Source organism: Camelus bactrianus, chromosome 28 (assembly GCF_048773025.1).
Source record: "Camelus bactrianus isolate YW-2024 breed Bactrian camel chromosome 28, ASM4877302v1, whole genome shotgun sequence".
Lineage (NCBI taxonomy): Eukaryota > Metazoa > Chordata > Mammalia > Artiodactyla > Camelidae > Camelus > Camelus bactrianus.
Genome location: NC_133566.1, coordinates 14,322,794 through 14,348,881, shown reverse-complemented (window position 1 = coordinate 14,348,881; position 26,088 = coordinate 14,322,794). Strand labels below are relative to the sequence as shown.

The 26,088-nt window shown below is 41.9% G+C and overlaps 1 protein-coding gene across 5 annotated transcripts in view; it reads right to left on the bottom strand.

Moving 5' to 3' along the window:
- Positions 1 to 24,404, bottom strand: part of REV1 (REV1 DNA directed polymerase) — a 73,580-nt gene extending 49,176 nt beyond the window's left edge. For 3 of the 5 annotated variants that reach the window (XM_074354622.1, XM_074354621.1, XM_074354623.1), the window contains exons 1-3: positions 24,196 to 24,402; positions 2,022 to 2,085; positions 520 to 646 (exon numbers count right to left, since the gene is read on the bottom strand). In XM_074354622.1, coding sequence (XP_074210723.1) covers positions 520 to 646; positions 2,022 to 2,075 — 181 coding nt within the window. In that variant the 5' untranslated portion in view covers positions 2,076 to 2,085; positions 24,196 to 24,402. Of the gene's footprint in view, positions 1 to 519; positions 647 to 1,978; positions 2,086 to 24,195 lie in introns of those variants that run through there. The other 2 variants (XM_074354625.1, XM_074354624.1) reach the window with 2 other exon arrangements.
- Positions 24,405 to 26,088: the final 1,684 nt, after the last annotated feature.

Genomic DNA, 26,088 nt, shown 5'->3' with positions numbered 1-26,088 from the left:
AGATGAGATGGCATTCTACTCCCTAAATGGTGAGAATTCTGGCCCTCTCCCTTCCTCTTGGCAACCAGAATACCAGAAGCTGGGTTTATACCCTTCTCTAGGCAAGATTCTGGGAAACCTGACACACAGACTCCACCCCTCTCCTCCACCAGCCCAAAAGGACCTCAGGATAATTACAGCTGAAGATTCACCAAAAAAAGTGGCCCTACCAGATCCTCCTCTACTGAAGCTCACAGTTTATAAGCCCCACATATGTGTGATGAGCCATTTAAGCAGAAGGACCACAATTTCTCACTTTAAATCTCATCTAAACTTTAAAAACTCTGTGCTTTGATAAAAATTAAACAAGACAATGGTAGGCACAGGAGGGATGGAAAGGAAACGTGACAGAATAGTATCCAAGCAGAGGATTTTGTCATTTTTATATACAAGGTAACTTAAAATAGAATTTAAATCACTCTCAATCCTAATAAAAGCACATGCCAAAACAGGGTACCTAAAAAGTAAAAAGTACTCAACCTGTATATCCATTAACATAGATGGCAACTCCACTAAAAATTGTAGATGAAGTTCCATCCTTCTGTAAAGCAGCATCTGATCGAAACTGTTGCTCCAATTTCTGGACCTTGGCAGCCATATACTCACCCTAGAGTTAAAGAAAAGGTAAATTAATCACAAAAGTTTTATTTTCTTCCCCCTCCCCCCTTTTAAGATAAATTTATATTTAAAAAATAACGAAAGGACCTTATTCTGTGCTCGTGACCAAGGTGTAAGATGACAGAAGGTACAATGATAAACATGAACCATAAAGGCACGGCAATAAAGCGGGCAGGTCAAGGGAGGTGTTCCTTCTGTCAAATCCACTTTTAATAACTCGATCACATTCTTATAATGATAAAAGTTACTTGAAAAGAGGGAAAAGGTAAGTCAGGAATAAACACTTTAATGCTACAAAATTTTGTTCTTATCTACAAAATCAAGCAAAAGTTACACCAAAGTTTAAACCAATTAAAAACTTGACAGGTGGTCAATAAGAGTGTATTTCAGACTGGTTTCTACTGTCTGCTGTATACAGGAAGCTTAAAATTAACAGCTTCAAGGAAAACAAAGCAGTTTAACAAACAGTACAGTCCTCCATACATGTAGATAAGAACACAATAAATGATTCAGTGGCTAAATTCTGGATTTATTTATTTGACAGCAGTACTAATTTTCATTAGATAACATCAACTTCAAAAACAATATAAATAAAAACATTATTATTTTTGCTAAAGACCTTTACAAACCTATGAATTCAGACACACTTTTCCTGAACATTGAAACAATTATGCTCAATTTGAATTATCAATTAAGTCTTTACCAATTCTACTTTATTGATAAGGTCTTTAAACTAAAGCTGCAGGTATCCAGACGTAGCATATGTTTTCTTCCAAAAGGAAATGACTCATTGTTTTCCATTATTCAAATATTCAAAAAAATTTTTTTTCCAGAAAATATGAAGAAGATAATTTAAATTAGCTGTGATCCCATTCATTGCTAACATTTTGGGACCTTATTTTCAAAGTGTATTTCTGTGCCTTAGAACACAGAGGTTCTGTGTTCAAATAGGATCATACATCCTATTCCTTTATAATATACCCTTTTAGACACAGCCATCCTACCAGGTTACGAAATGTACAGCCAAATGATGGGTGCACAATGCTCCATTTTATTTAAAGAGATAATTTACCTGACCAATCTCCTATTACTGGATGTCTATTTTTTCCTGTTTTTCAGTGTTGTTAACAATGCTGCAATAAAATTGTCGTAACAATAAATTTTGTGCACTAAAACACTTACTTCTCAGGGCAAAATTTCTCAGAGTAAAGTTTACGCTTTCAATATATTTTGAAAATGCTAAGAATTGGTGTCTAAAGTGATTTACAAATTAGACAATGCCTTAAACCACATTATAAACTAAAAGAAGAATGAAAAATACCTAGCCAGTTCAATATAATTATTTTTATTCTTTGAAAACACACCCAGTTCTCCCAGCCATCATTTTCAGCTCGCTTCCTCCATCCACCTCGTCTCATGGTGGAGCTTCTGTATTGGGGAAAAAAAGAAATACATCAATTTCATAATGTAATGTACTACGAATTGCTATTTTATTTCATTATCAAGAAAAATGAGAGATTAAAATCAATTCAAATGATCAATTCATGAAAGTTTAACGTACAATACTGAGGAAACTTTCCCCAAAGCATGTCATTCACTGCTTCACTAGTGAAGTTTGTTCCCAAAATACTCCTTCCAGATTAGTATCAGGCTTTAATTATAATTACTTTAAATTTTAATTTTAATAGTAAGAACTTTAATGCATTTCTGAGCATCAATCCTAGTACTCACTTACATAAAACATCCAACTAAATCCAACTAAAATACCATGCTTACTTGTTAACATTAATTGGTGTTAACAGAATCTAACATTTTCCTTCATAAATTGCCCTATAACATGACTTTAAATTCTGTCTTTGCTATTACATACTGAACACTTAAGAGTGTATCACGGTGTAATTAATTTATTATGCAAAAATCCTAAAAGAAGTCAATTAAAGGAATACGACTAGGGGACATGATGCAGAAAGACTATCACTGACAATAAATCAGTAAATCCGGCATTCTCTGTAAGGCAACATGTGCCCAACTACACCATAAAACCACCAAAATGACCAAACGACAGCTCAAGTATCAGCTGGCTAACTGGCAAGCAAGGTTTAAATCAAAGCATGCACTAAATGAAACTCCGTGTAATGTCAAATTCTTCTAACCCAAAGGGCTACATCTTGGGATGTGACTGCATTATCCTTCACAAAATTAATGTGATCTCTATTTAGGTATGTCTCTTCTAATAACTATACAGGTTAATATCAAATGGTTACCATATACCACTGGAGAATCCTTCTACATTATCCAAGTCAAACTGGCTTTGATATGGTTTATAAGAATCTTTTACTGAATAACACCTTAAAACATCCACACTTTATCCACATACATAAACAGATATTTTCTTTCAAATATTTTTATTCTTAGTACATTTTAGGATCAACAGTTTCTCCTTGCTGACTTTATATAAATTAAGAATTTTTACTGTCTGCTAAAAGGTGCCTACAAGACCAGCAGATATTCCCAGAGTTAGCAGAGGGACAAGGGGCAAGTGCAAAGAGCTCTGGGGCAGGAGGCTGATCCAGTGTTGTGGATGCCGGAGGTGAGAAGGGCTGTTTTGCCTTTTGCAGTGGGATGAAGGTAAGGGCGTGGCTACCCAACGTGCTCATCCCGAGTCCCAGGACTGCCAGCTGTGCTGTTCGATGCTTCTGATTTCAAGAGGCTCACTTTGCCCAGTCCCTCAAGACTCCCCTTTATCTCAAAGGAGTCTGGGAAACGTGTTAACACATAGTTCTTGACTTCACATAAACTCTGAAACCAGACAGCTGCTCTTACAAGAAGTGTGTGGGAGTTCTGGCCATTGTACATTAAGAATACATACTCACAAAATTATATGCAACTATTAATCTGCTAAATGAAGGTAAGTTAAAAAACAAAATCTATTTTAAAAGTTTAATTCACCTGGCCACTTAAGAGCGTCATTTATTTAAGATCTACAGGGTACCTACTGCAAAAGGCCAATATGATAATTCTCATCTATGGTTTAATGAGGGCAGACCAGTATGAAGCAAAAGTATTTTTTTTAAAAGTTTTTAAGGTTCTCTCCCCATTCCAAAGGAATAAAGCTATCCCAGACAAATGTTTAAAGTTGTGAAAAGTGAAAGGAATGAAGGACTAAAAATTGCAATTTCATCAAATTTTGAAAAATGTAATTTGACCCATCTATATAGCAAACTCCTATTGGTCTAGGATTCAAATAGTAAGGCCAAGAAAAGGGAAAAGGAAAGAAATACTTTATTTATACATTCAAATTCTATTCTTGAGAAAATCCTATAGCAAGTAGTAAACTAGGTAATTTGGACCTACCCTCTTGCTGAGGACAAAGAAAGCTAGAAAAAAATACAGTTTTTAAAAAATTGCCTCAAAGCATAGAAGGCCTAGCAAATAATGAAAAATTATTGGGCCAAGATTCAGCAGATGGCAGAGGAGACCTGTCACCTCACATCGCCTCCCCGACCTAGGAGATCAAGAGCATCTGGCAATTCTAGAAGAGAGGCCGAGAACAGACACAGTGCTAATGGAACAAAAGCTGGGGTTCAGGGTTGTCACAGGACAAAACTCTCACACCTGGGATTAGGACCCCAGGGTCAGAGTAAACTAGAGGCAGGCAGAGCGGACTCTGCAGGAAACTCTCCTGCCCTGTTATCTCCGTCCCTGAAAGTGGGTGACAGTGACCCCAGACTGAGAGTGTCCCCACCTCTCCCCACCCCAGCCGAGGGAAACGTGAATCCTCTGGGAGGATGAGACAACTTCCTGAACTTCGCACATTTCTACAAACAAGTTTGCAAATATTATATCTGGCACACAGAGAAATAAGATCACATGAGCCGATACAGGAAACAAAATAAACCAACAGAGATGCCTGATATGGAATTTAAGGTAGACTTTAAAGTAACTGTGCTTACTATGCTCAAAGAGGGAGAAGACATGTAACAGGAAAATACTAGAAATAACGGTAACTCTGGAATTGAAAGATACAATATTACAAATTAAGAACTTAATAAGTAGATAAAAGCAAGTAAGTCAGAAGAAAATGTCCAGATAAAGCACAACAGGATGGAGAACATGGACGAGAGGGAAAGAGGCACAGAGGATACTCGAGAAAGTCTAATTTAAATACATTTTGGGGGAAAAAAGGAGAAAAACAGAAGTTATATTTAAAGAAATAATGACTAAAAGTCTAAAACTGAGTAAAGATATCAAGCCACAAATTCAAGAAGCCCAGTGAGCCCCAAACAGAAAAAGATAAAAAGAAATCTACCCAGACATATAATAGGAAAACTATGAAAAACTAAAGACAAAAAAACAAAAACAAAAACAAAAAAAACCTTAAAAGCTGCCATAGGTGGGGATAGAGAGATTCCATTCAAAATACGCAAAAGGAGCAGCAATTAAATAGACAGTGGTCTTTTCAATAGAAACAACACTCAGAGGCCAACAGTATTTAAAGAAAATAATTACTTAGAACTCTATACCCAGAGAAAAAACTCAGCCGCGAAAGACAGAATAAAGGCATTTTCAGGCAAATAAAAAGAGGTTAATGCCACCAGCAAACCTGAACTGAAGGAAATCCTAAAGGATATCCCTTCAACAGCAGGAATTCTCCTAGATGGAAGATGAAAAATACAGGGAGAAAATGCAGCAAAGGAAAACAATAAATATCTGGATAAATCATTGTTGAAAGTAACTAAAACTAACTACAATGACAGTCAATCTGTTATTGTTTGTAACATAACAAACAGCATACGTGAATCAAAAGACAATGAATAAAAGACTAGAGGTAAAGGGAAGTATTTCTAATCCAGGCTTTGCCCCTGACCGGCTTCGTTGATTTCTGGTAAATCTCCATCTCTCTGAGTCTCAATTATTCTGTTCTCTGGGTCTCTTACTCTAAGAGGTTTGTAAATTGACAACTGGAGTTCCTTTTGCTGCTCTACACAAGACATGTTGAAGAACTATTTTCAGAAACTAAACATAAAAAACCTAAAACTACCACATCCACGCACTTTAGTAATGCACTTCAATTTCAGAAATTTGATTATGCAACAACCTTGATGCTCTATATGTTTATTTACTTACACATATTTTTTACATATTCCAGAGATTCAAGGGAAAATCAAATTCATTTAGATACTCTATGTAGAGACTAAGATGGCCTGTGACAGTGGGTTGAGAGGGAAAACCTCGCTGCAAATCTGGTCTCTGCTGAATACCAGCAGTGGCCATTAACCAGCCCTGTCACTGCGGGATGACAGCAACTGTGCAACTTTCTTCTGTCAGACTGCAGATGCTACACAGTTCAGGACATCGCTGTACAGACTGCATTTCATAGCACAGATGACCACGGTGTCTAAGAAATAACTTAGGATGCACATGTAGAGGAGGCCCAGCTAAACAACCTACAGATCAAAGCCAATGGACCACTACTGTGTGTGAAGTGCCACACAGTACTCAGCACCACAGAGACAAATGAACTCACAGGAATCTCTGAACGAGCACTAAAATTTGCAGTCTGAAAGGAAATAAGCACCCGTCAAGGGAATTCTAGCCCTACAAATGAACTTAAACCCTAGAGCATAAAGCAGACTGCATGATCTAAAATTTATAATGTACATTACAGATCTAAAATGCTGGCAAAAGCAGTAACAGACCAACCAGGCCTGCAGCAAAGCTCCCAGTCACACTAAACAGTAGGACCAAATAAAAGGGTCACTCAGGTGACAGGAAGCAAACCATAAGTGGGTTTACCACACTTCTATTAACACATACATGGCATCAAAGATAGTTCACACTTTACTCATTTCAGTTAAAGTGATTTTCACCTTCTTTCTGATACTCAAACATGATACAATGAAATATGTACTATATACATAAAGTTACTATTAATCTTCTATATAATAGGAAGTCAATAAATTCTTGTTAAATGAAGATGAACTTATATGTAACAGATAAAGCATCGCAGCAATAGTAATATGTTCCAAGTTTAGTGGACCCCAATATATCAATATTTGCATATTTAGTTTAATCTTGTCTACTTTTTATTCCTCTCATTTTAAGACATCTTTCCAAAGATTCACAATCGAATTCTGTGCTATTTAAAAGACAGCAATATGACAGACACTACCTTCTCAAAAAGTGGTACACAGACAAGACTGCCAGATGATACACACGTTCGATGCTGACAAGAACCACACACGGGTGGGATTAAGTCATTGAGAGGGTTCTAAAGACTTGGATGCTTCCCCTGTACTGTGAAACCACAAAGAAGGCAACATGTAACTCTATTCTTGGAAACTGGTATCCCACTTTTCTGTTAACCAGTAAGGACCTCCGAAAAGAGGCTATGCCTATGCGTCAGAAGCCACATCGGGGGAAGGTCCTCCACTGTGGATGATGGATTTACTTCTGCACACAGGACTCCCCTCGAGTGGGTACCGCAGCTGGACAGAAAAGGCAGCCCTCAAATAACACATCCTCCTGTTCCAAGCAACCTTCTGAATTACAACGTGTCCTCTTGACTAACCCTGTTCACTAAGAGGAGAATGCCCTTTAACAACAAACCATTTCATTTTCAAGCCAAGACTTGTTAACAAAAACTGCCTTCTAGTTTTCAGAGGAAACGCATGCAGAATGGGTTCCCAGTGCAGTTCCATAAAGCATGGTGGCCTTGAGGAAAGTGATAAACATATCTGAGACTGTAATGTATAACCTACTAACCTATCCTTATCCAAGCATTAATGTAGAAGCCAATGTCTGGGTTTTTTACTAATTAGTTAAAAAATAGATAAAGAGTGAATTCAGGGGTACCTGACCCCTCCATATAGGGTATTCCCTCAGTAAACATTAGCTACTATTGTACAAATCTACCCTGCCAGGCCACAGAGTGAAAATCAAATGAGACCACACATGTGGAAAGTCTTTGAAGACCATAAAAGATGAATGCCGTTATTTTAAATAAACTATCCGTGGTCTACAACACAACAGATTTAGTGATACAAGATCTGGGCCCTAATCCCAGACCTACCACTGCCTGGCCATATGATCTGGGATGAGTCCAACAGCACCACAGGCTCCCCAGCTATGAAAGAAGGTTTGATAAGCGCTCCACAGAATCCCTGAGGGGCCATGAACAGGGGGCAGGGTGGGTGCACAGGAGGAAACAGGAGTTGAAGGTATAAACAGCAAGCAAGGAAGGTTCCATTCTCTAAACCCACATCAATTTCAGCAACCCTACTTTTCTAAGTTTTAGAGTATCTGGGGCCTGAGTAAGAGCACTGCCATAGGACCCAGCAATTCCACTTCTGGGTGCATACCTAAAAGGATTGAAAGCAGGGTCTCAAAGAGATATTTGGACACCCTTGTTTATAGCATTCTTAGACAACGCTCAAGAGCCAAAAGGTGGAAGCAACCCAAGGGTCCACTGATGGATGAATGGATAACCAAAGTGTGGTTTACACATGGGACATTACTTAGCCTTAAAAAGGAAGGTAATTCCAACAAATGCCACAACATGATGAACTGAAAGGGTATTACGCTAAGTGAAATGAACCAGTCGCAAAGAGACAAATGCTGTGTGATTCCACTTCTATGAGGTATGTAGAATGGTCAGATTCAAAGACAGAGGGCAGAATGGTGGCTGTCAGGGCTGGGAGGAGGGGGAACGGGGAGCTATTGTTTAATGGGTACATTCTGGACAGACACTGAAGATGATTACACAACAATGTGAATGTACTTAATGTCACTGCACAAAACACTTTATTTTTTTTTAACATTTTTATTGATTTATAATCATTTTACAATGTGTCAAATTCCAGTGTTCAGCACAATTTTTCAGTCATTCATGGACATATACACACTCATTGTCACATTTTTTTCTCTGTGAGTTATCATAACATTTTGTGTATATTTCCCTGTGCTATACAGTGTAATCTTGTTTATCTATTCTACAATTTTGAAATCCCAGGCTATCCCTTCCCACCCTCCACCCCCCGGTAACCACAAGTCTGTATTCTCTGTCTGTGAGTCTATTTCTGTCCTGTATTTACGCTTTGTTTTTGTTTGTTTGTTTTTGTTTTTGTTTTTTAGATTCCACATATGAGCGATCTCATATGGTATTTTTCTTTCTCTTTCTGGCTTACTTCACTTAGGATGACATTCTCCAGGAGCATCCATGTTGCTGCAAATGGCATTATGTTGTCGGTTTTTATGGCTGAGTAGTATTCCATTGTATAAATATACTACCCCTTCTTTATCCAGTCACCTGTTGATGGACATTTAGGCTGTTTCCATGTTTTGGCTATTGAAAATAGTGCTGCTATGAACATTGTGGTGCAGGTGTCATCCTGAAGTAGATTTCCTTCTAGATACAAGCCCAGGAGTGGGATTCCTGGGTCATATGGTAAGTCTATTCCTAGTCTTTTGAGGAATCTCCACACTGTTTTCCACAGTGGCTGCACCAAACTGCATTCCCACCAGCAGTGTAGGAGGGTTCCCCTTTCTCCACAGCCTCTCCAGCATTTGTCATTTGTGGATTTTTGAATGACGGCCATTCTGACTGGTGTGAGGTGATACCTCATTGTAGTTTTGATTCACATTTCTCTGATAATTAGTGATATTGAGCATTTTTTCATGTGCTTTTTGATCATTTGTATGTCTTCCTTGGAGAATTGCTTGTTTAGGTCTTCTGCCCATTTTTGGATTGGGTTATTTTTTTCTTATTGAGTCTTATGAGCTGCTTATATATTCTGGAGATCAAGCCTTTGTCGGTTTCACTTGCAAAAATTTTCTCCCATTCCGTAGGTTTTCTTCTTGTTTTACTTCTGGTTTCTTTTGCTGTGCAGAAGCTTGTAAGTTTCATTAGGTCCCATTTGTTTATTCTTGCTTTTATTTCTTCTAGGAGAAAATTTTTGAGATGTATGTCAGATAATGTTTTGCCTATGTTTTCCTCTAGGCGGTTTATTGTATCTTGTCTTATATTTAAGTCTTTAATCCATTTTGAGTTGATTTTTGTATATGGTGTAAGGGAGTGTTCTAGCTTCATTGTTTTACGTGCTGCTGTCCAGTTTTCCCAACACCATTTGCTGAAGAGACTGTCTTTATTCCATTGTATATTCTTGCCTCCTTTGTCGAAGATGAGTTGACCAAAAGTTTGTGGGTTCATTTCTGGGCTCTCTATTCTGTTCCATTGGTCTATATGTCTGTTTTGGTACCAATACCATGCTGTCTTGATGACTGTAGCTCTATAGTATTGTCTGAAGTCTGGGAGAGTTATTCCTCCAGCCTCTTTCTTTCTCTTCAGTAATGCTTTGGCAATTCTAGGTCTTTGATGGTTCCATATAAATTTTATTATGATTTGTTCTAGGTCTGTGAAATATGTCCTGGGTAATTGGATAGGGATTGCATTAAATCTGTAGATTGCCTTGGGCAGTGTGACCATTTTAACAATATTGATTCTTCCAATCCAAGAGCATGGGATATCTTTCCATTTTTTAAAGTCTTTAATTTCCTTCATCAATGGTTTATAGTTTTCTGTGTATAATTCTTTCACCTCCTTGGTTAGATTTATTCCCAGATATTTTATTACTTTGGGTGCTATTTTAAAGGGGATTGTTTCTTTACTTTCTTCTTCTGTTGATTTATCGTTAGTGTAAAGAAATGCAACTGATTTTTGAATGTTAATTTTGTAACCTGCTACCTTGCTGAATTCTTCAATCAGCTCTAGTAGCTTTTGTGTGGACCTTTTAGGGTTTTCTATATATAGTAACATGTCATCAGCATATAATGACACTTTTACCTCTTCTTTTCCAATTTGGATCCCTTTTATTTCTCTCTCTTGCCTGACTGCTGTGGCTAGGACTTCCAGGACTATGTTGAATAGGAGTGGTGATAGTGGGCATCCTTGTCTTGTCCCAGATTTTAGTGGGAAGCTTTTGAGTTTTTCACCATTGAGTACTATGCTGGCTGTAGGTTTGTCATTATATAGCTTTTATTATGTTGAGATATGTTCCCTCTATACCCACTTTGGCGAGAGTTTTTATCATAAATGGGTGTTGAATTTTATCAAATGCTTTTTCTGCATCGATTGAGATGATCATGGGTTTTTGTCCTTTCTCTTGTTGATGTGATGTATTACACTGATTGATTTGTGTATGTTGAACCAGCCTGTGTCCCTGGGATGAACCCCACTTGGTCATGATGTATAATCTTTTTTATGTGTTGTTGGATTCTATTTGCTAAAATTTTGGTGAGGATTTTGGCGTCTATGTTCATCAGTGATATTGGCTTATAATTCTCTTTTTTTGTAGTGTCTTTGCCTGGTTTTACAAAACACTTTAAAATGGTTAAGATGGTAAATTTTATATGTATCATGTCACAATTAAACTGTTTAAAATATTTTCTTAAATAAGCAAAGAAAGTTGAAAAAAAAAAAAAAAAAGACTGACACTGGAAACACTCCACAAGCAGCTGGGTTCGCAGGCCCTGGCAAACTGAGATGTTCACTTGGAACACAAAGAGGTTTTTCTTCTCCAAGAAATCTGTTCAGCACATCTGGAGTTTTTCCCTTGGGGAGGGCAGTGGGAGACCCTTTGAAGGACTAACTTACTAAGTACTGTCCTTATAAGTGACTAAGTAAACCAAGTGCTAGCTCACGGTCGTGCTGGCGCGGAGCTGCTAACACGGTCCGACAATGCCTGCTCCAACGTGCTGATATGTCCTTAAATGGTCAAGGCTGTAACACGAGATAAACAGCTGTTTGCAGCTTTGCTTTTGAGTCAGCCACAGAGACCACCGCTGTCTGAGGCTGGAGTTCTCGGATCACAGAAGCTCTAACAGCACAGTGGAGGTCCTTGAATGTCACAACCCCAGGAACTGGAGCCTCCTTCCAGTCCCACCCTGCATACTAGTCAGGTTTCGACTTTGAAAAGACACCCACCAAGCTCCTGAAAGAAACAAGCAGACACCTGTGTGAAGGGCATTATGCCTTGGAAACAATTTTTAGTCTTCACCATATACTCGCTTTCAGGGATCCTAAACCAAGCTGACAGTTCATATCCTAATACTGCATGTATTTCACGTATTTAAAATACCTTTGAAAAATAAGTAAAAATAGAATGTTGAGATACTTAGACGAGGCGCAGTCCTAATCTAATGGAAACCTTTCTAAAACCTTTTAACCTGGTTTCTTCACCTTCTGTATACTGAGGCATCTTCCTATTATCAAGTTTTTTTTCTGTGAAATGAAATCATTTCCTATACTACATGATACCATCTTGATCAACACCAACCACACACAGAATTCAAAAAACTTAAATCCATCAAATAAAAGTGGCTAAACTATACACAGCACTCTCTAAACAGCAAATTACGCAGGGGGTAGATAAGCCTTTTCTAGAAGCAAGTCTGGTCTACCTTTTCTTGAGACATTATCCTCCAAATTCATGATTTGTGTTTATACATTGCTCTGCCACATTGCCAGTATTCAGTCTTGCTAGGTTTTCAAAAAAAATACTTTATCCTTCTCTATTTATAAAAGCACTGTATATTTATTGCAAAAAACTGAAAAAATACAGGAAACAGAAAAGGGAAGGGAAAAAAATCCCCATATTCCTACCTTCTTTTAAAAAATTCACCTGCTGACTGACATTTTACATTTCCTTTTTCTCAGTATTCCTGAAATTTTTGACATTTAAATTTAAATTTTTAAAAATTTAAACATACCACTATATCTTACATTTCCATTCAACTTTTATTTTTCAAAGGAGTCTTTAAGCTCCTATTTATCTTTACAACACGTGTATGGAGTAGGCAGGCCAAACACTAGACATTTTGTACACATGAGCCGTCTAGCGTAGAAGGGCTAAAATAGAATGCGTGATGAGGCTGCAGGGCCGGCCTGTGGCGCAGTCAGACTCATCCTGCACAAACCTGTGTCTCCAAACTGTCAGTGGGGAAATGAACAGAGCTACCAATGCCACAAACCTCTGAAAAGTGAGTCGTGAGGACACTTCTGACCTGAACCGGCCTGATACAATCCCACCAAACAGACGCTTCCACTCTAGCCCCTGCCCGGTCAGACACAGTGACCGCTGTATGTGGGCCAGAAGGACCAACAAGGAAAACAGGTCCAACCAACAGGCCGCACCCAGACCCCAGCGGGAAGCGTCCACATACATGAGAAGCAGAGAGCCAGAGACACTGCTGGCTTCGTTCACTGCTTCTCAGACCTTAAGCAAATCAAGCAGTCAGATCTCAGTTCTCTTGTCTGTGGGTAGAGTTGGACCCGACAAATTCTAGTCCCTTGGAGGTTTTTAAATGTATGATTCTACACTTCTATCCATTAAAAAAAACACGACTTTTTAGATGAAAGTACACGTGTTGCACTCCTGTCTATATTTCCAAAAAACAAAGGCTACGCACAGCTGTGGCTATGGAGTAAAGAATTAACCCTGCCCCGAGGCCCGGCCTCTGCCCCAGGCCCTGGAGGGGGATCGCTAAGCTCTTGGAATGTCCTGCCTGATGAAGGTCTTTTTCCAGACACTCTAACAATGTGGTTTACAGTGGGGACTTCGAGCCTTGCACTATCAAGGGGATGCAGGCAGAAGGGCAATCACATTTATTTGACCGAACTCCAACAAAACTCTGGACACTAAGGCCTAGGTGAGCCTCCCTGGTGGCAACACTTCGTGGGTACTATCAATTGTCATTAACAGACGTCAGCGCCGTCCCAGACTCCAGTGGAGAGGACAACTCAGAGTTCCACACATGAAACTCTCCTGGGTGCCCCACTTCCCCTGGCTGGTTTTAACCTGCATCCTTTCACCGTAATCAATCGTATTCACGAGCACAACAACTTTCAGGAGTTCTGAATCCTTCTAGTGAACCTGAGCCTGAGGGTGGTCTTGAGGACCCCCAAACTTGTAACTGGTGTCAGAAGTGAGGGTGGTCTTGAAACTCCCAAACTCTGGAGTAGCAAAAAGACAGCTGCCCTCCAGTATTCCTTCTCCATCTCTTCTTAGTGGGGAGCAGGGTGCCCACTAGACTACACTTCCACAGCTCCTTTAAATTCAGGAGTGGCCGTGTGACAAACGCTGGCCAATGGGATGTGAGCAGAGCAATGTGTACAAACATCTGTGCCATACAGTCTTGAAGGAAGTTGTCCACTTCTTCTGGAAAGCAGAAGTGAGGTAACTTGGCCTCAACCAAGAGGACAGCACCCTAGGGGACGGCCAGACACACAGAAGGAACCTGGCCCCGGAATGACCTAAAGCAAGCAGCCGCTCATCAGTGTGAACGGCCACCTCCCACCACGGGGGAGAGGACAGCTCCCTCACTGTCCGCAGCGCTGCATTCTCGGTCTTGGCCGCAGCCTTGTGCCCCGGGGCGCCCTAACGGACAGAAGCACAGGTCAGTGCTTTACTACCATGAGTTAGCGTCAGTACCTCAGTAAACTGCACAGAAGTAAGAGGAGATGAGCAGTAAGACGCATAAGAAAATCTGGATATACAGGATATACACTTCTCAAAAATTCTCTTTGCACCACTTCACTTACAAAAGACCTGTAACAGTAGCTGTTCCCACTAACCAAAAGAAATCCCAAGGGGATTTTTGCCTTTACAAAAAAAAGGGGAAAGCGAAAACAGCATTCAGCACATGTTTTGCAGCAGCCCTTACAGAGGCAGTGCCCACCCCGAGCACCTTGGCACCAGCCAGCCCCTTCCCCGGGAGCCACACTCAGCACCTGAGCATCAAGCCCCCATGCTCTGGACTGTGTCACTGGGTCTGTGAGCATTTGTGCTTTCTCTCTGTTCACTCTGTGCATCCATTAGCAAGGTGAGTCCTAAGGTAATCGTTTCTTTGCTTCTCACCATTTCGGTCTAAGAAAGGTTTCACAGGAACACTCTACCTTCAGCTAGCAGGGGAAACCTGTATTAAAACTGAAACTGCATAACAAATATTTGTAAGGTCCCAGTTTGAGGCTGATCTTATTAAAGGCAAAACTTCTGTCTCAAACAATTCAAAATAACAAAGAATTCTGTCTCTCTTTTCCTCTTGGTTATTCATAATAATAAGAATACCCCGCAAAATTGACTGATTTGACAAAATCAGCCATTTGAATACAAGCTGAAGAAGGTGTTCTAAAAGAATTACTAATAATTTTCTTCCCTGTAACGGCAATTTCCATGGAAGGAAAATGAAAAGACACTGCTTTAATAAAGTACAAAGAACCGCCTTCTCTGGCTTTCCAGAGTGCAGTGAATTAACTGGTTTCCACACACCTTCCTTCATCTTTGTGAGCTCCAAACCACATGGTCCAATTGCTTATTAAGTATCTCCACTAAGATGTCCCACATGCATATCAAAGTCAGCATGTCCAAGAGTAGGGATCAAGCTACAAGGGGAAACAAAAGAATATTCTGGAGATGACATGACTGAAAAAGAGTCTGGAAGGAGCAGTAAGAAGCCAGTGATCCTCCCTAAGGAGAAGCGGCACAGTCTCACAGGGAAGCCACGTGGTCATCTGGAGAGAAGTTCAAGGTTGCAGTAAATCACAGATTCCAAAGCCACAGCAGTTTAATAGCAGGGACAGAACTCAGATAGAGAATTAAGGAGGTAGTTTCAGAGAAGGGGGTGCTATATCTTGAGCAGTGGTTCTCACATCTGAACACTCATCAGTATCACACGTGGGCTCGTTAAAACAGGCTGCTGGGCCCCAACTCCAAAGGCTCTCATTTTGTAGGTCAGGAGTGGGGCTGGGAACTCGCACTTCTCAAAAGCCCTCAGGTAATGTTGATGTTCCAGGTGAACCACCTGGTTGCCTGTATCTAGAGTGGTAACTGGGAACAGAGACAAGCACAGAAGTTCATAGGTAATGAGACAGCATACCGAGTAGAAAGAATATTGTTCCAATGCGCACCAGAGAAGGGATCTCACGACAGGAGTAAAAGTGACTCACCAGCTGAAGGTCTGGATTAGATGACACCTAACAAGTGCTCTTGTCCCCAACGCCCTCTCCCCATAAATTCTAGGTCTGATCTAACAGTTTACTCCACAATCACTGAATATCTACTATAACTTGCAGTTTTCGAGATGAGTAAAGTATAAACCACAATCGAAAGTGACCTGTTAGAAAAAAGAGATATGCATAAAACTACCATCCAGGAGCCAACATCAGAAGCACTGACAAGAAGCAAGACACACAGAGAAAATGGCACAAATCTCACACTGGAGAAGACACTCAGGGAGGCTTCACTGAAGAGGTGGGTTTGAGCCGAGAGCAATGAGCAGGACATTAAAAGGCAGAGGGGAGTGTGGGGTGATTTCAAAAAGAAGAAAATTAATGAACAAAAACGTAAAAGAAAAAAGATGTTTAAGGCAGCATTCTGGGACTGACACATAGACAGAGACAGTGATAGATGAACTAACCAGGTAGTTGAGGAAATAGAACAGAAAGCCTTGAGTATCATACTGGGAAGTTTCAACCTTCCTTTGTTAAAGTTAGGGAAAGAGAGTGTGAATTTCTGCACATAAATGATGGGGGATGGGGTGGCTGCACACGACGGGAGAGGTTCTGGCTCCTGAGCCCCGTCTGCGCCCAGATCCATTACCCCGTCTCAGCAGACGTCCTCGTCTTGGGTGTTCCACCCATTCAAGGCGTCAGATCTCCAAGAACGCACAGTACGCTGGCACACACAGTGACACACAATTAAAAACAGATCCCTCTGAGTGACTGCAATTCAAAAATACGGTCAGACTCACTCTTTTCTAGATCTGCTATCAGTTCCATCTGCCACAAATCTTTTTTCCCACAAATGCTTATGTTAAATGTAACTGCAAGTAAAAATAGTGTAGAATGTTGAAGAAACTGCCACTGCCATTACTTTCTTCCCTCTTTCCCTTGCTTCATGCCAAAAACTCCCCCACATATATTAAAAACAGCATCAACAACAAAAACCCACCACTGCTGAAGATATGACATTCTAAGGAGATGCTACATTCTTCAAAAGACTCTAGGAGTCTGACTCAAGATAGCAGTTTATTTAGCACTCTATGCCTGAATTAATAGATTCTATTTCTGAGAAACATTCAGTGGGTTCCAAGAGAATGTAATAATCTCTAAGTGACTATCAGAAGTAAGATTTTCTGTTGGATATAAAGAGTATGCAAAAGAACATTATTAACCTTCAACACTGTAAACTTAACAGCTAGGAACTTCAACTCAAAAGCTAAGTATCAAAATGGCCTTGTTACTAAAACATTTTACAACTCTAACAACAAATACACTATCAACACCTCCACTTAGCAAACATCTAAACATCTCACTTCATAGGGTTAGGTTATTGCTACTGTTAAGTGAAAGGAAATCTAAGTCTAAAATTACAAATTCAAAAAATACCAAAAATCAAAGTGTTTAGAGCCAAAAGTATTGCGCTTCTAAAATACCAAAAAGTATGTAGTTTATAATCCAACCACAGCACAATTTATGTAAACAAAATATTTAACTCAAATGAACATCAACCCAGCTTTCTAATACTATTGTATCGATAAAAGAAAACGTTATACTTGTCAGCAGAAGGCAATCTTCCTATGTACACAGATATACATTCAAATGCAGCCTGCTCCAGTTTTTGGCACACTGGAGACCTCCGAGCTACTGCTACAGAGGCGCGCTCTAGTCTGAACTGTCACAGCTGCACAAGGGTCTGGTCCCACTTCTTCAGCTACTGTTCTCTAACAAAGACTTTGGCTGGCCTTTGTCCCCGGTTCCTGGGAGACTCTGAACACATGGAATTTCACAACTGATAGTCTCTTTGTTTTCCATGGTGGACCCCTAGGACCACATCTTTTATATTAACAGGTGACTCCCAGTGGGCCCCTCATTTCAGGATGGGGCTGGCCATGCTGGAGAGGCCAACCAAGTGGTTGCAGGGGTGGCTTTGAGTCAGATGGTATCAGCCTGACCTCTTGAAGAGGAGGGGGTATGGAGATGGAATTTGAACTTGAGGCCAATGATTCAATCAGCCATGCCTAGGTAATAAAACCCCAATAAAAACTCTGGACCCTGTGGCTCGGGTGAACTTCTGCAGCTGGTAATCATAAACTGACATGGCATGGGACTGACAGGTCCTGAGGACATGGAAGCTTCATATCTGGGACTCTCCCAGACCTCTCTCTACATATCTCTTCACTTGGCAGGTCCTGATTTGTATCCTTTATCATAAAACTGTAATTCTAAGCACAGTACTTCCCGGAGTTCTGAAGGGCATTCTAACAAATAATCATATCTAAGAGGGCGGTGGGAAATCCCACTTACGTGGCCAGACGGTCAGCAGAGCAGGTGCTGGGCAGCCCTGGAACCTACAGCTGTGTCTGAGGTAAGGCAAGCCCGGGGACTGTGCCCTCACCTGGGACGTCCACCCCTACTCTGGGCAGTCAGTCCCAGAATCACACTGTGGTTAGGAAACAGGACACACCGCCCTATCTTGCTTCTCAGGACTCCCCTGGGAACTGAGTGAGGAAAAAGTCGAGTGAAAGCATGTTTTAAGGCATAAAGCATTACAAAAAGGGACTTTTTTGGTTATGCTCTCAAAAATATTAAAGAAGAAATTGTTAAAATATTTTTTAAATTCAGGTTTGTCCACTTGAAATTTTTTAAAGGCTTAAAATAGATAATCAACAAGTCATCTAGAAATACAGCTTATTATAAGACAAAATTCAGAAATTTGATGAAAAGCATTTAAAAGAGCAAGAAATCTAAATCACAATTTCAATTACATCATTAAGACTAATGCTTAAATGACAAAAACACAGCAAGTCCATTCATAGTAATCTCAAGTGTAGAAATAACTGTTTAGAAAATGTAAGATTCAGCTATTATTTTCCGCCTACACCTCCAAAGAGCTCACTTTAGCCTCAGTTATGATAAGTAATGACTAACAGCAATGGCAACATTTTGGTTACTCAGATACTGCATTCAGGTAAAAACTGTTCACATCAAGACCAACTGTTTTACCCACCCCTAACTAAGCTTTTAATTTAAGGATAAAGCCAAAAAACCAGATTGGTATTTAAAAGGCTTCTCAAACAATAAGGCAGTTGCCTGCCTAAATGAGAAAGGGTGATTTGTAACTCCATTATAGAATTGTTTCTATTACTTTAAAGCCAACAATTAAAGGGGGACAAATGACAAACCGCTTGATTCTAGTCCTATTTCTCCATTTAATCAGTCAGGTCTGACTTTCCTCTAGAAAAATAAAGGGCATGGCCTACAGAATCTATAAGGTTCATTCTAGCATTGGTGTTCTGAGTTTACGTAAGTGTCGAGAAATCAACAACGCATAATTTAGATATTCTTCAAATCTTAAAAATCTCACATGTAGATGTCAAAAATCATTACAGCTTTACCATGGTGTAAAAACATTCCACACTGAAGTGTCCCTCCTTACTTACGAAAAACAAAGATAACAAAAATTTGCTGCATAATGAGCAGAAACACATGTATTTACTTGCTACGTGAAATGTATTTTAGCTTTAAAACAATTTTAGACATTAGTGTTTTCCTAAATCCGATGTTCCACATCTATCATATCTGTATGTTCCACACCTATTATATGCAAAAACCTTTTCAAACTAATCACAAAGCTGACCTACCATGATACACGTGATACTCTTATTTTTAATGACTTAATAAAAAAAGAATTGATTTTGCATATCATCAACCTGTTAAAATGTCTCACACTTAGTGTTTAACATAAATGGCCCCTAACTTACGACGCTTCAATTTACAATTTTTTGACTTCATGGTGGTGTGAAAGTGATACACCCTCAGTAGAAACTGCACCTTGACATCTGATCCCTTCCGGAGCTGGTGGTATCAGTATGACACTCGCCTGTGCTGCTGGGCAGAGGCCGTGAGCCACAGCTCCCAGTCAGCCACAGGCTCGTGAGGATAAGCCACTGATACACTTGTAGCCATTCTGCACCGAGACAACCATTCTATTTTTCACTTTCAGTACAGTATTAAATAAATTATGTGAGATGTTCAACACTTTATAAAATAGGCTTTGTGTTAGTGTTCTGAGCATGTTTAAGGGAGGCTAGACTAAGCTATGATGTTCAGTAAGTGAGTGTGTTAAATGCATTTTCTATTCACAATATTTTCAACTTACAATGGGTTTATCAGGAAATAATCCCACTGTAAGTTGTGGGAGAGAAGGGAGGGAGGGAGGGAGGAACAGCCACAGATGATAAAACTGCTAGTGAAGAACAACAACACATACAAATAACACGATAAAACATAATGGCAAGTTTCCAAACAAAAATCTTGTTTTTAAGGTGCCTTGCAGCAATGACCTTGAGTTGCAGAATCATGTGGAAACAGACTGAAATCCTGGCTTCTTTCTTACCTGTGTGACCTGCCCAAGTAGTATCATCTCTCTGAATCTGTTTCTTTATAACTGTGTCTACCGTACATGATGGTTGGGAATATTAAATGAGACTGCACTAAGCAAAGAGCCTGATATACAGTAAATATATAATGAATCAACAATTATTAAATAAATTTTGGAACAAATGTTACATAGAGAAGTACTATTTTGATTTTTTTTTTTCAAGGTTAAGGCCCAAAGTTTAGGATCCTACTGGTTAAAGCTCAGACAGAAATAAAATGAAACAACGTTCCTACAAAGAGGCATTTTACTAAAGAGGAGTGGACTAAGTAAAAATAACTGGCATCATGCAAGTACAACTACCAAAGGCAGAATCCTAGTTTCTAGGAATAATTCAAGTTGCATTAGCTCAAAGTATCTATTACAAAATTATTGTTTGTCCCCATCAATTTTTTCCTATTTATGTAAATGCTAGAGAGAAAACAAAAGCACACGATGGAAAGAGGAACACAAAGGAAAGAAGATACAAAGTAGAGCTGGGTTGCTATAAGCTCCACTTGAGAACCAAATACAATGGGGCGGGGAGGGGGGAGGACCTGTGATGCACACACTGAAGATGATAAAGCATCTCTCCTTTCCCAAACACTGCAAGGCTCATACTTCAACCGGATCTTCAAGGATTTTCCTGTCTTCAGCCTCCAGCAAGTCCTTTCATCACCACAATCACATCTCCAGCTGAACTTCAAAGGGAAATATATAAAAGCCACTCTGTTGGGCGGCTGTGGAGATGATCACTCTTAGTATCTTCCACCGATCTAAGAATAAAAAAGCTGACTTACACATTAAGACCAAATACTGGTCACTATTCCCAGCAGTTAATTTTTCAATCTGTTCTAGACACCCACAAAATGTATAAAGGAGTTTCATAAATATAAGTTTGATAACCAAAAAAATTCAGCAAAATAAGATAAAATTCAATGATAGCATTTTTATCTCATGCAAAAACACAAAATCCTAAGTGAATACTCCAAGCTAATGTCAAGTATTGGTTTCAAAAACTGAAAAATTACCCTGTTCTAAGCACTTTACATATATTAACTCAATTATTTCTCACTATAGTCCTATAAAGTAGGTACTACTGTTTCACCTTACAGACAAGTAAACTAAGGCACCAAAAGATATTAACTGGTCCAAGGCCACACAATCAGGAAGTGGTAGGAACCAGGTTTCTGACCAGGCTGTCTGACTCCAGAACCAATGTTTAAATCAACTATACCATTTACTCATTTAACAAGTTTCACTGAGGGCCTACTGTGTGCCAAGCACCCTTCTAAGCAACTGGGGACAGAGCCATGAATAAGTCAGACAAGGCCTCTACCTTGCAGTGGGCAAGTCTAACAGGGGAAATGGGTAAGTCAGTGAGGAGTGTACCTTCACTTCGCAGTAAGTGTTATGAAGAGAAATAAAGCAAAATGAACTGAAAGCCACAGAGGGAGGGCTGGCTTCTATTTTAGGGATCAGAGAAGGCCTCTCTGGGACAATGACATCTGAGCGGCAAATGGAAGATGTCAACACAAGATAACCACCAGGAGAGAGGGGTGGCCCAACTAAAAGAACAGCAAATGTAACATCCCTAAGATGGAACGGTTTGGTTTGGTCAAGAAATGGCAAGAAGTTCTGATTCAGTTCTAAGGGTAACAGGAAGCTTTTGGAGGATTCTGAGCACGAGAGTGACAATATGATTTATGTCTTTAAAAAGACCACTCTGACTGTTACATGGGCATCAGTCAGGAAGGGAGGAAGAGAAACAGGGACACCAGGGAAGGCACCGGTACAGCAGTCTAAAGGAGAGATACCTGAAAGATTCACGTACTGTCTGTAAGTACCTGCGATACTCTAAGAACAGCATGCAGCCTAACTGTCCCTGAAAAACTTTTAATATTCCTCCTTCCTCATCCCCCATTCCTGACTTGACCATGAAAAAAAAATCAGAGATTCTTTTTTAATATCCATGTTAATGCTTTATGGGTGCTATTGCAGGAGGAAAACAAGATTACAAGGTATTTCCCTCACTTATAAATGTTCTATTTAATATACTCTATGGTTTGCATATGCCATGTACATGTCATACATTCTTGAGAAGCAGAGCTTCACTGCTCTTTAGTTTAGGGCTTGTTCATTTATTTGGAGACAAGAGGTACCTATCACCTCTTCTGATTAGCTTTCTTCTTGTGCTTTGTCTCGGCACATCCCAGCACATTCTAGATTGTGAACTGCAATAAAGAGGTATACCAAGGGGAATACGTATTTACTGAGCGCCACTGGGTACCAGTGGCTCACTAGATGCTTTACACTTAACAACTCATTTAATCCTCAGCCACCCAAGGTAGGAAATGATGCTGTCATCATACAAATTAGGAAAAAATCAGAGATATTAGTTAAATTGTCCAAGGTCACACACCTAATAATGGGCAGAGCCTGAATTTAAATCTATGTCTAACTCCGAAGTTTTTGTCTACTATGGCAGCTATCAAAGAAAGGACTGTAAAATATACATAACATGTAGTCTTTCTAACGTCTTACTAATGACTAGCTTGTTGCTGGTGAGGACAGGGTTTCTTTCTCTTACATAGAATCTGAGTTTTGAAGTTGGGGGTGGAGAAAATCAAGTGATCTTACGTATTCAAACACATTTTTTGTAAAAGTATTTTATACTTAAGACTTTAAAGAAACTAAAAGAGAGATTCCCTCCTCTTCAGGGGAAAAAAAAACACTTAAATAGGTATTGTTTACTATGAAATAGTTCTATGACAAGTTTGGTACAGACTCTGCCCTCAAGAGACCTCGAGAGAAAAAGAGGATATGGATAAAAAGACAATCATCTTAACACATGAAAAGCAGCAAAGACATAGCCTGAGGATTGAACAGAGTTCCTTCTAGACCCGGGAAGGATTGCTGGAAAAAGGACTTCAGGTGAGCTTCCAAGAGTCACAGGAAATACAGGGAGGGAAGGACACGCTAGGAGCATCCGCACCGGCTAAGGCAAGGCTGCGTGGGGAAGCCGACACGGGAAGTTGGGGAGGCAGGTAGACGGTACCCCACAGGATGGGTTACCGCGTAGTCCGCTGGAAGAACCAAGGTTACGGCAGGTCCTACCCCACCTACAGAGGAAATGGCTAGTTCTCCAAGACTAGTGGAGAGGCCAGGCAGACACACGCAATTAAGAATTGTTACACACGCCAGTTAGTTACAAGCCCTTTTATGAGATGTGCTAGTCTACGTTATTTTCACGTAAATGATACCATTTCCCCGCTATGCGTGATCTGAAAAGACGCGGAAAACAGAAACAGTAGATTTACACCAGGTGCATTTGTTTTTTAAAATCAAGGCGGGGGGGTGTCAACTAAGGAGTGATATACTAAGCTATTATTTCTCTACAAACTGGGGTTCGGTAGCAAGAGCAGTGAAAGCCGTACGGAACCGGCCCTTTCCGTCCACACAGGTGCTGAATCATTTTCTCTGAGCGGAGTGGGAGCGCGCCACTTGTCAGGACAGTTGGGGAAAGGTGCCCGGCGGATTAAGGCAACAGACAAGCAACGAGGGAAGTAAGTGAGGGAAAATTGCCTTCGGAAAGTCCGACACCGATTCCGGGATCCTACGGGGGGAGAGGCCGCGGCGGGAGGCCGGGCGGAGCACCCAGCGCTTGGCCCGGGCCGACATCCTGCGACGCGCAGAACCCGCGACCCAACGCGCGTGAATGAATGGCCGGCCCGGCGCCGGCGCGGTCAGAGCGAGGCCGGGGAGGCGTCCGCCGGCGGGACGCGGGGGCGCGGCGGGCAGGGCCGCGGGCGCGAGTCGGCGGCGGGGGCGGCGGGCCGGCCGCGCCATGGCGGAGGGGGAAGGGGAGGTCACGCGTTACATAACCCGGCAGCCGCCCCGCTCGGGCCGCCGCGGGCCGCCCAGGCCGCGAGAGCTCGGGCCGCGGGGCCCGGGCCGGCGCGCCCTCCCCGAGCCGCCTCAGGCCGTCCGCGCTCGGGCCGCGCCGGGCGTCGCGGGCCGCGTCCCACCACGCCCCCACCCCTCCGCCCGCCCGGGGGTCGCTCACCTTCCGCGTTGCCCCGGACCACCATGCCCGGGCAGGGCCGCCTCCTCCGGCCTCGCCGGCCCCCGCGCCGCCGCCGCCCCGTGCCCTCGCCGGGGGCGGGGAGGAGGGCCGGGGGAAGGAGTCGCACCGCCGCGCCGCGGTCCACGCTCGCCCCACGCTCGCGGGGGCCGGCCTGCGCGCGCTCGGCCGCTGCTCCGCCCCTCCCCCTCCGGCGGGCGGGCGCGCGCGCCGCGGCCCCGCCCCGCCCCTCCCCCTCCGGCGGCGGCGCGCTCCCAGGCTCCTCCCCGCCCCTCCCCGCCGCGGGCGGCCCGCCCTGCGCGCGCTGCTGCGGGCTGCGGTCCCCGCCCTGGCTCGCGCTGCTCCCCGCGCGGCGCACGCGCCCGGTTCACGCCCTGCCCCGGGCGACCCCGAATCATGGGCGCGGCGCCCCTCCCCGGCCGGCCCGCAGCGGGCAGCGCCTCCGCCGCACGTGACCGTCTCGCTTGCGGGGGCGGAGAGGATGCGGCGCGGGCCCGCCGCCCTGCACCCGGGCACTTGCGCGCTTCCCGCTCCTGTTGCCGCGCCGTTCTCCGCTCAGCGAGCCCCTGCTCCGCTCTGGACTCCCAGTCCCGGAGGACAGAAGTGCAGGAACTAACCATGCTTAAAACCCTGGAAAATTTGTCTGAAGACCCGTAAAACACACGGGTACCCCCACCTCTAGCGGTTGATTTACAGTGACATCTAGTGGAGAAAAGGACACAAGTGAACTGACACTTTGCTGTGTCGGGGAGCAACCGAGAATCAGGGCCAACGTAGATGAGTGGAAATGTGCACCGCGCCGCGGGGTTTAAGTGCTGCCCGCTCCCGCGGGGGCGCGAACACCATTCCCTGTGCGATGATCCCGCCCTGCATTGCACCTGGATGTTTGTAAACCTCCGGCAGGTAATGCATCGCATCTGCAGTGCTGGGGCTACACGCGAAAGCAATTTGCTACTAATGTAAAAAAAAAAAAAAAAAGGTGTATTATGTATGCTTAAATACAGTTTTAATTGAGGGCCTTCCAGCAGAAGACAATTGTTCCTTAAGGACCATTTTCCCCCTCTTGGCAATGTCGGTTTGCCTGGGGATTCCACATTGCTATTAGAATAGTCTTTATTGTTGTGAATACACAAACGTGAAGCGAATCTCCGTGCAAAGGCGCAACACTTTAGCCCTTAGTTCCTTACCTGTAAGACTTGAAGAGTTTGCAGGTGCTTAAGAAACAATTAGCACTCTTGAAAACTGACTTTGCAGAGCTAAGACTTGTTTACTGGTAATTGGGAGGATGTTCAAGCGACTTGTTTCTTATTTCAAGCCCCTTCGTTTTTGCCATTTTATGAACTTTCATAAATGCACCTCAACTTCAGTATTCCTTGTCTCTAGCCCGCAAAATCAGGTTGCATGCTTTTCTGAGACGTCATAACTTGAAACAAATGGTGTAATTTCAACAGACTCAAAGTTGCCAACTGCAGCATCAGGGTATCATCCGCTGAAATACCACAGAAAAACAATGGCGACCCCTTAATATGTTTCTTTTAATATATGTCTCTAAATGTCAGATTTCCATCAATATGAAATGGCAAGACTCGATTTTCAAATTAAAAATAACCTGTGAAATCTGCAGGTGTACTGTTGTATTTCAATTTTCTTTCCCACTTTCTCCTATTCGAGTCAAAGTTGTGTTTGTTTTTCTTCTGTATTTTCTCAAGAAAGAAACACAGACATTGAGCTAACTGACCTTGGCAACACCTTTGCAGAATATAGTGAGACACTATTAACTGCATTTTAGTCCAAACTAGTAGGCAGGCTCTGATAACAAGGGGGAAAAATATCGGGTTGCTCTCTGGATAAAATAGGATAAAAAGAGAGATGAAG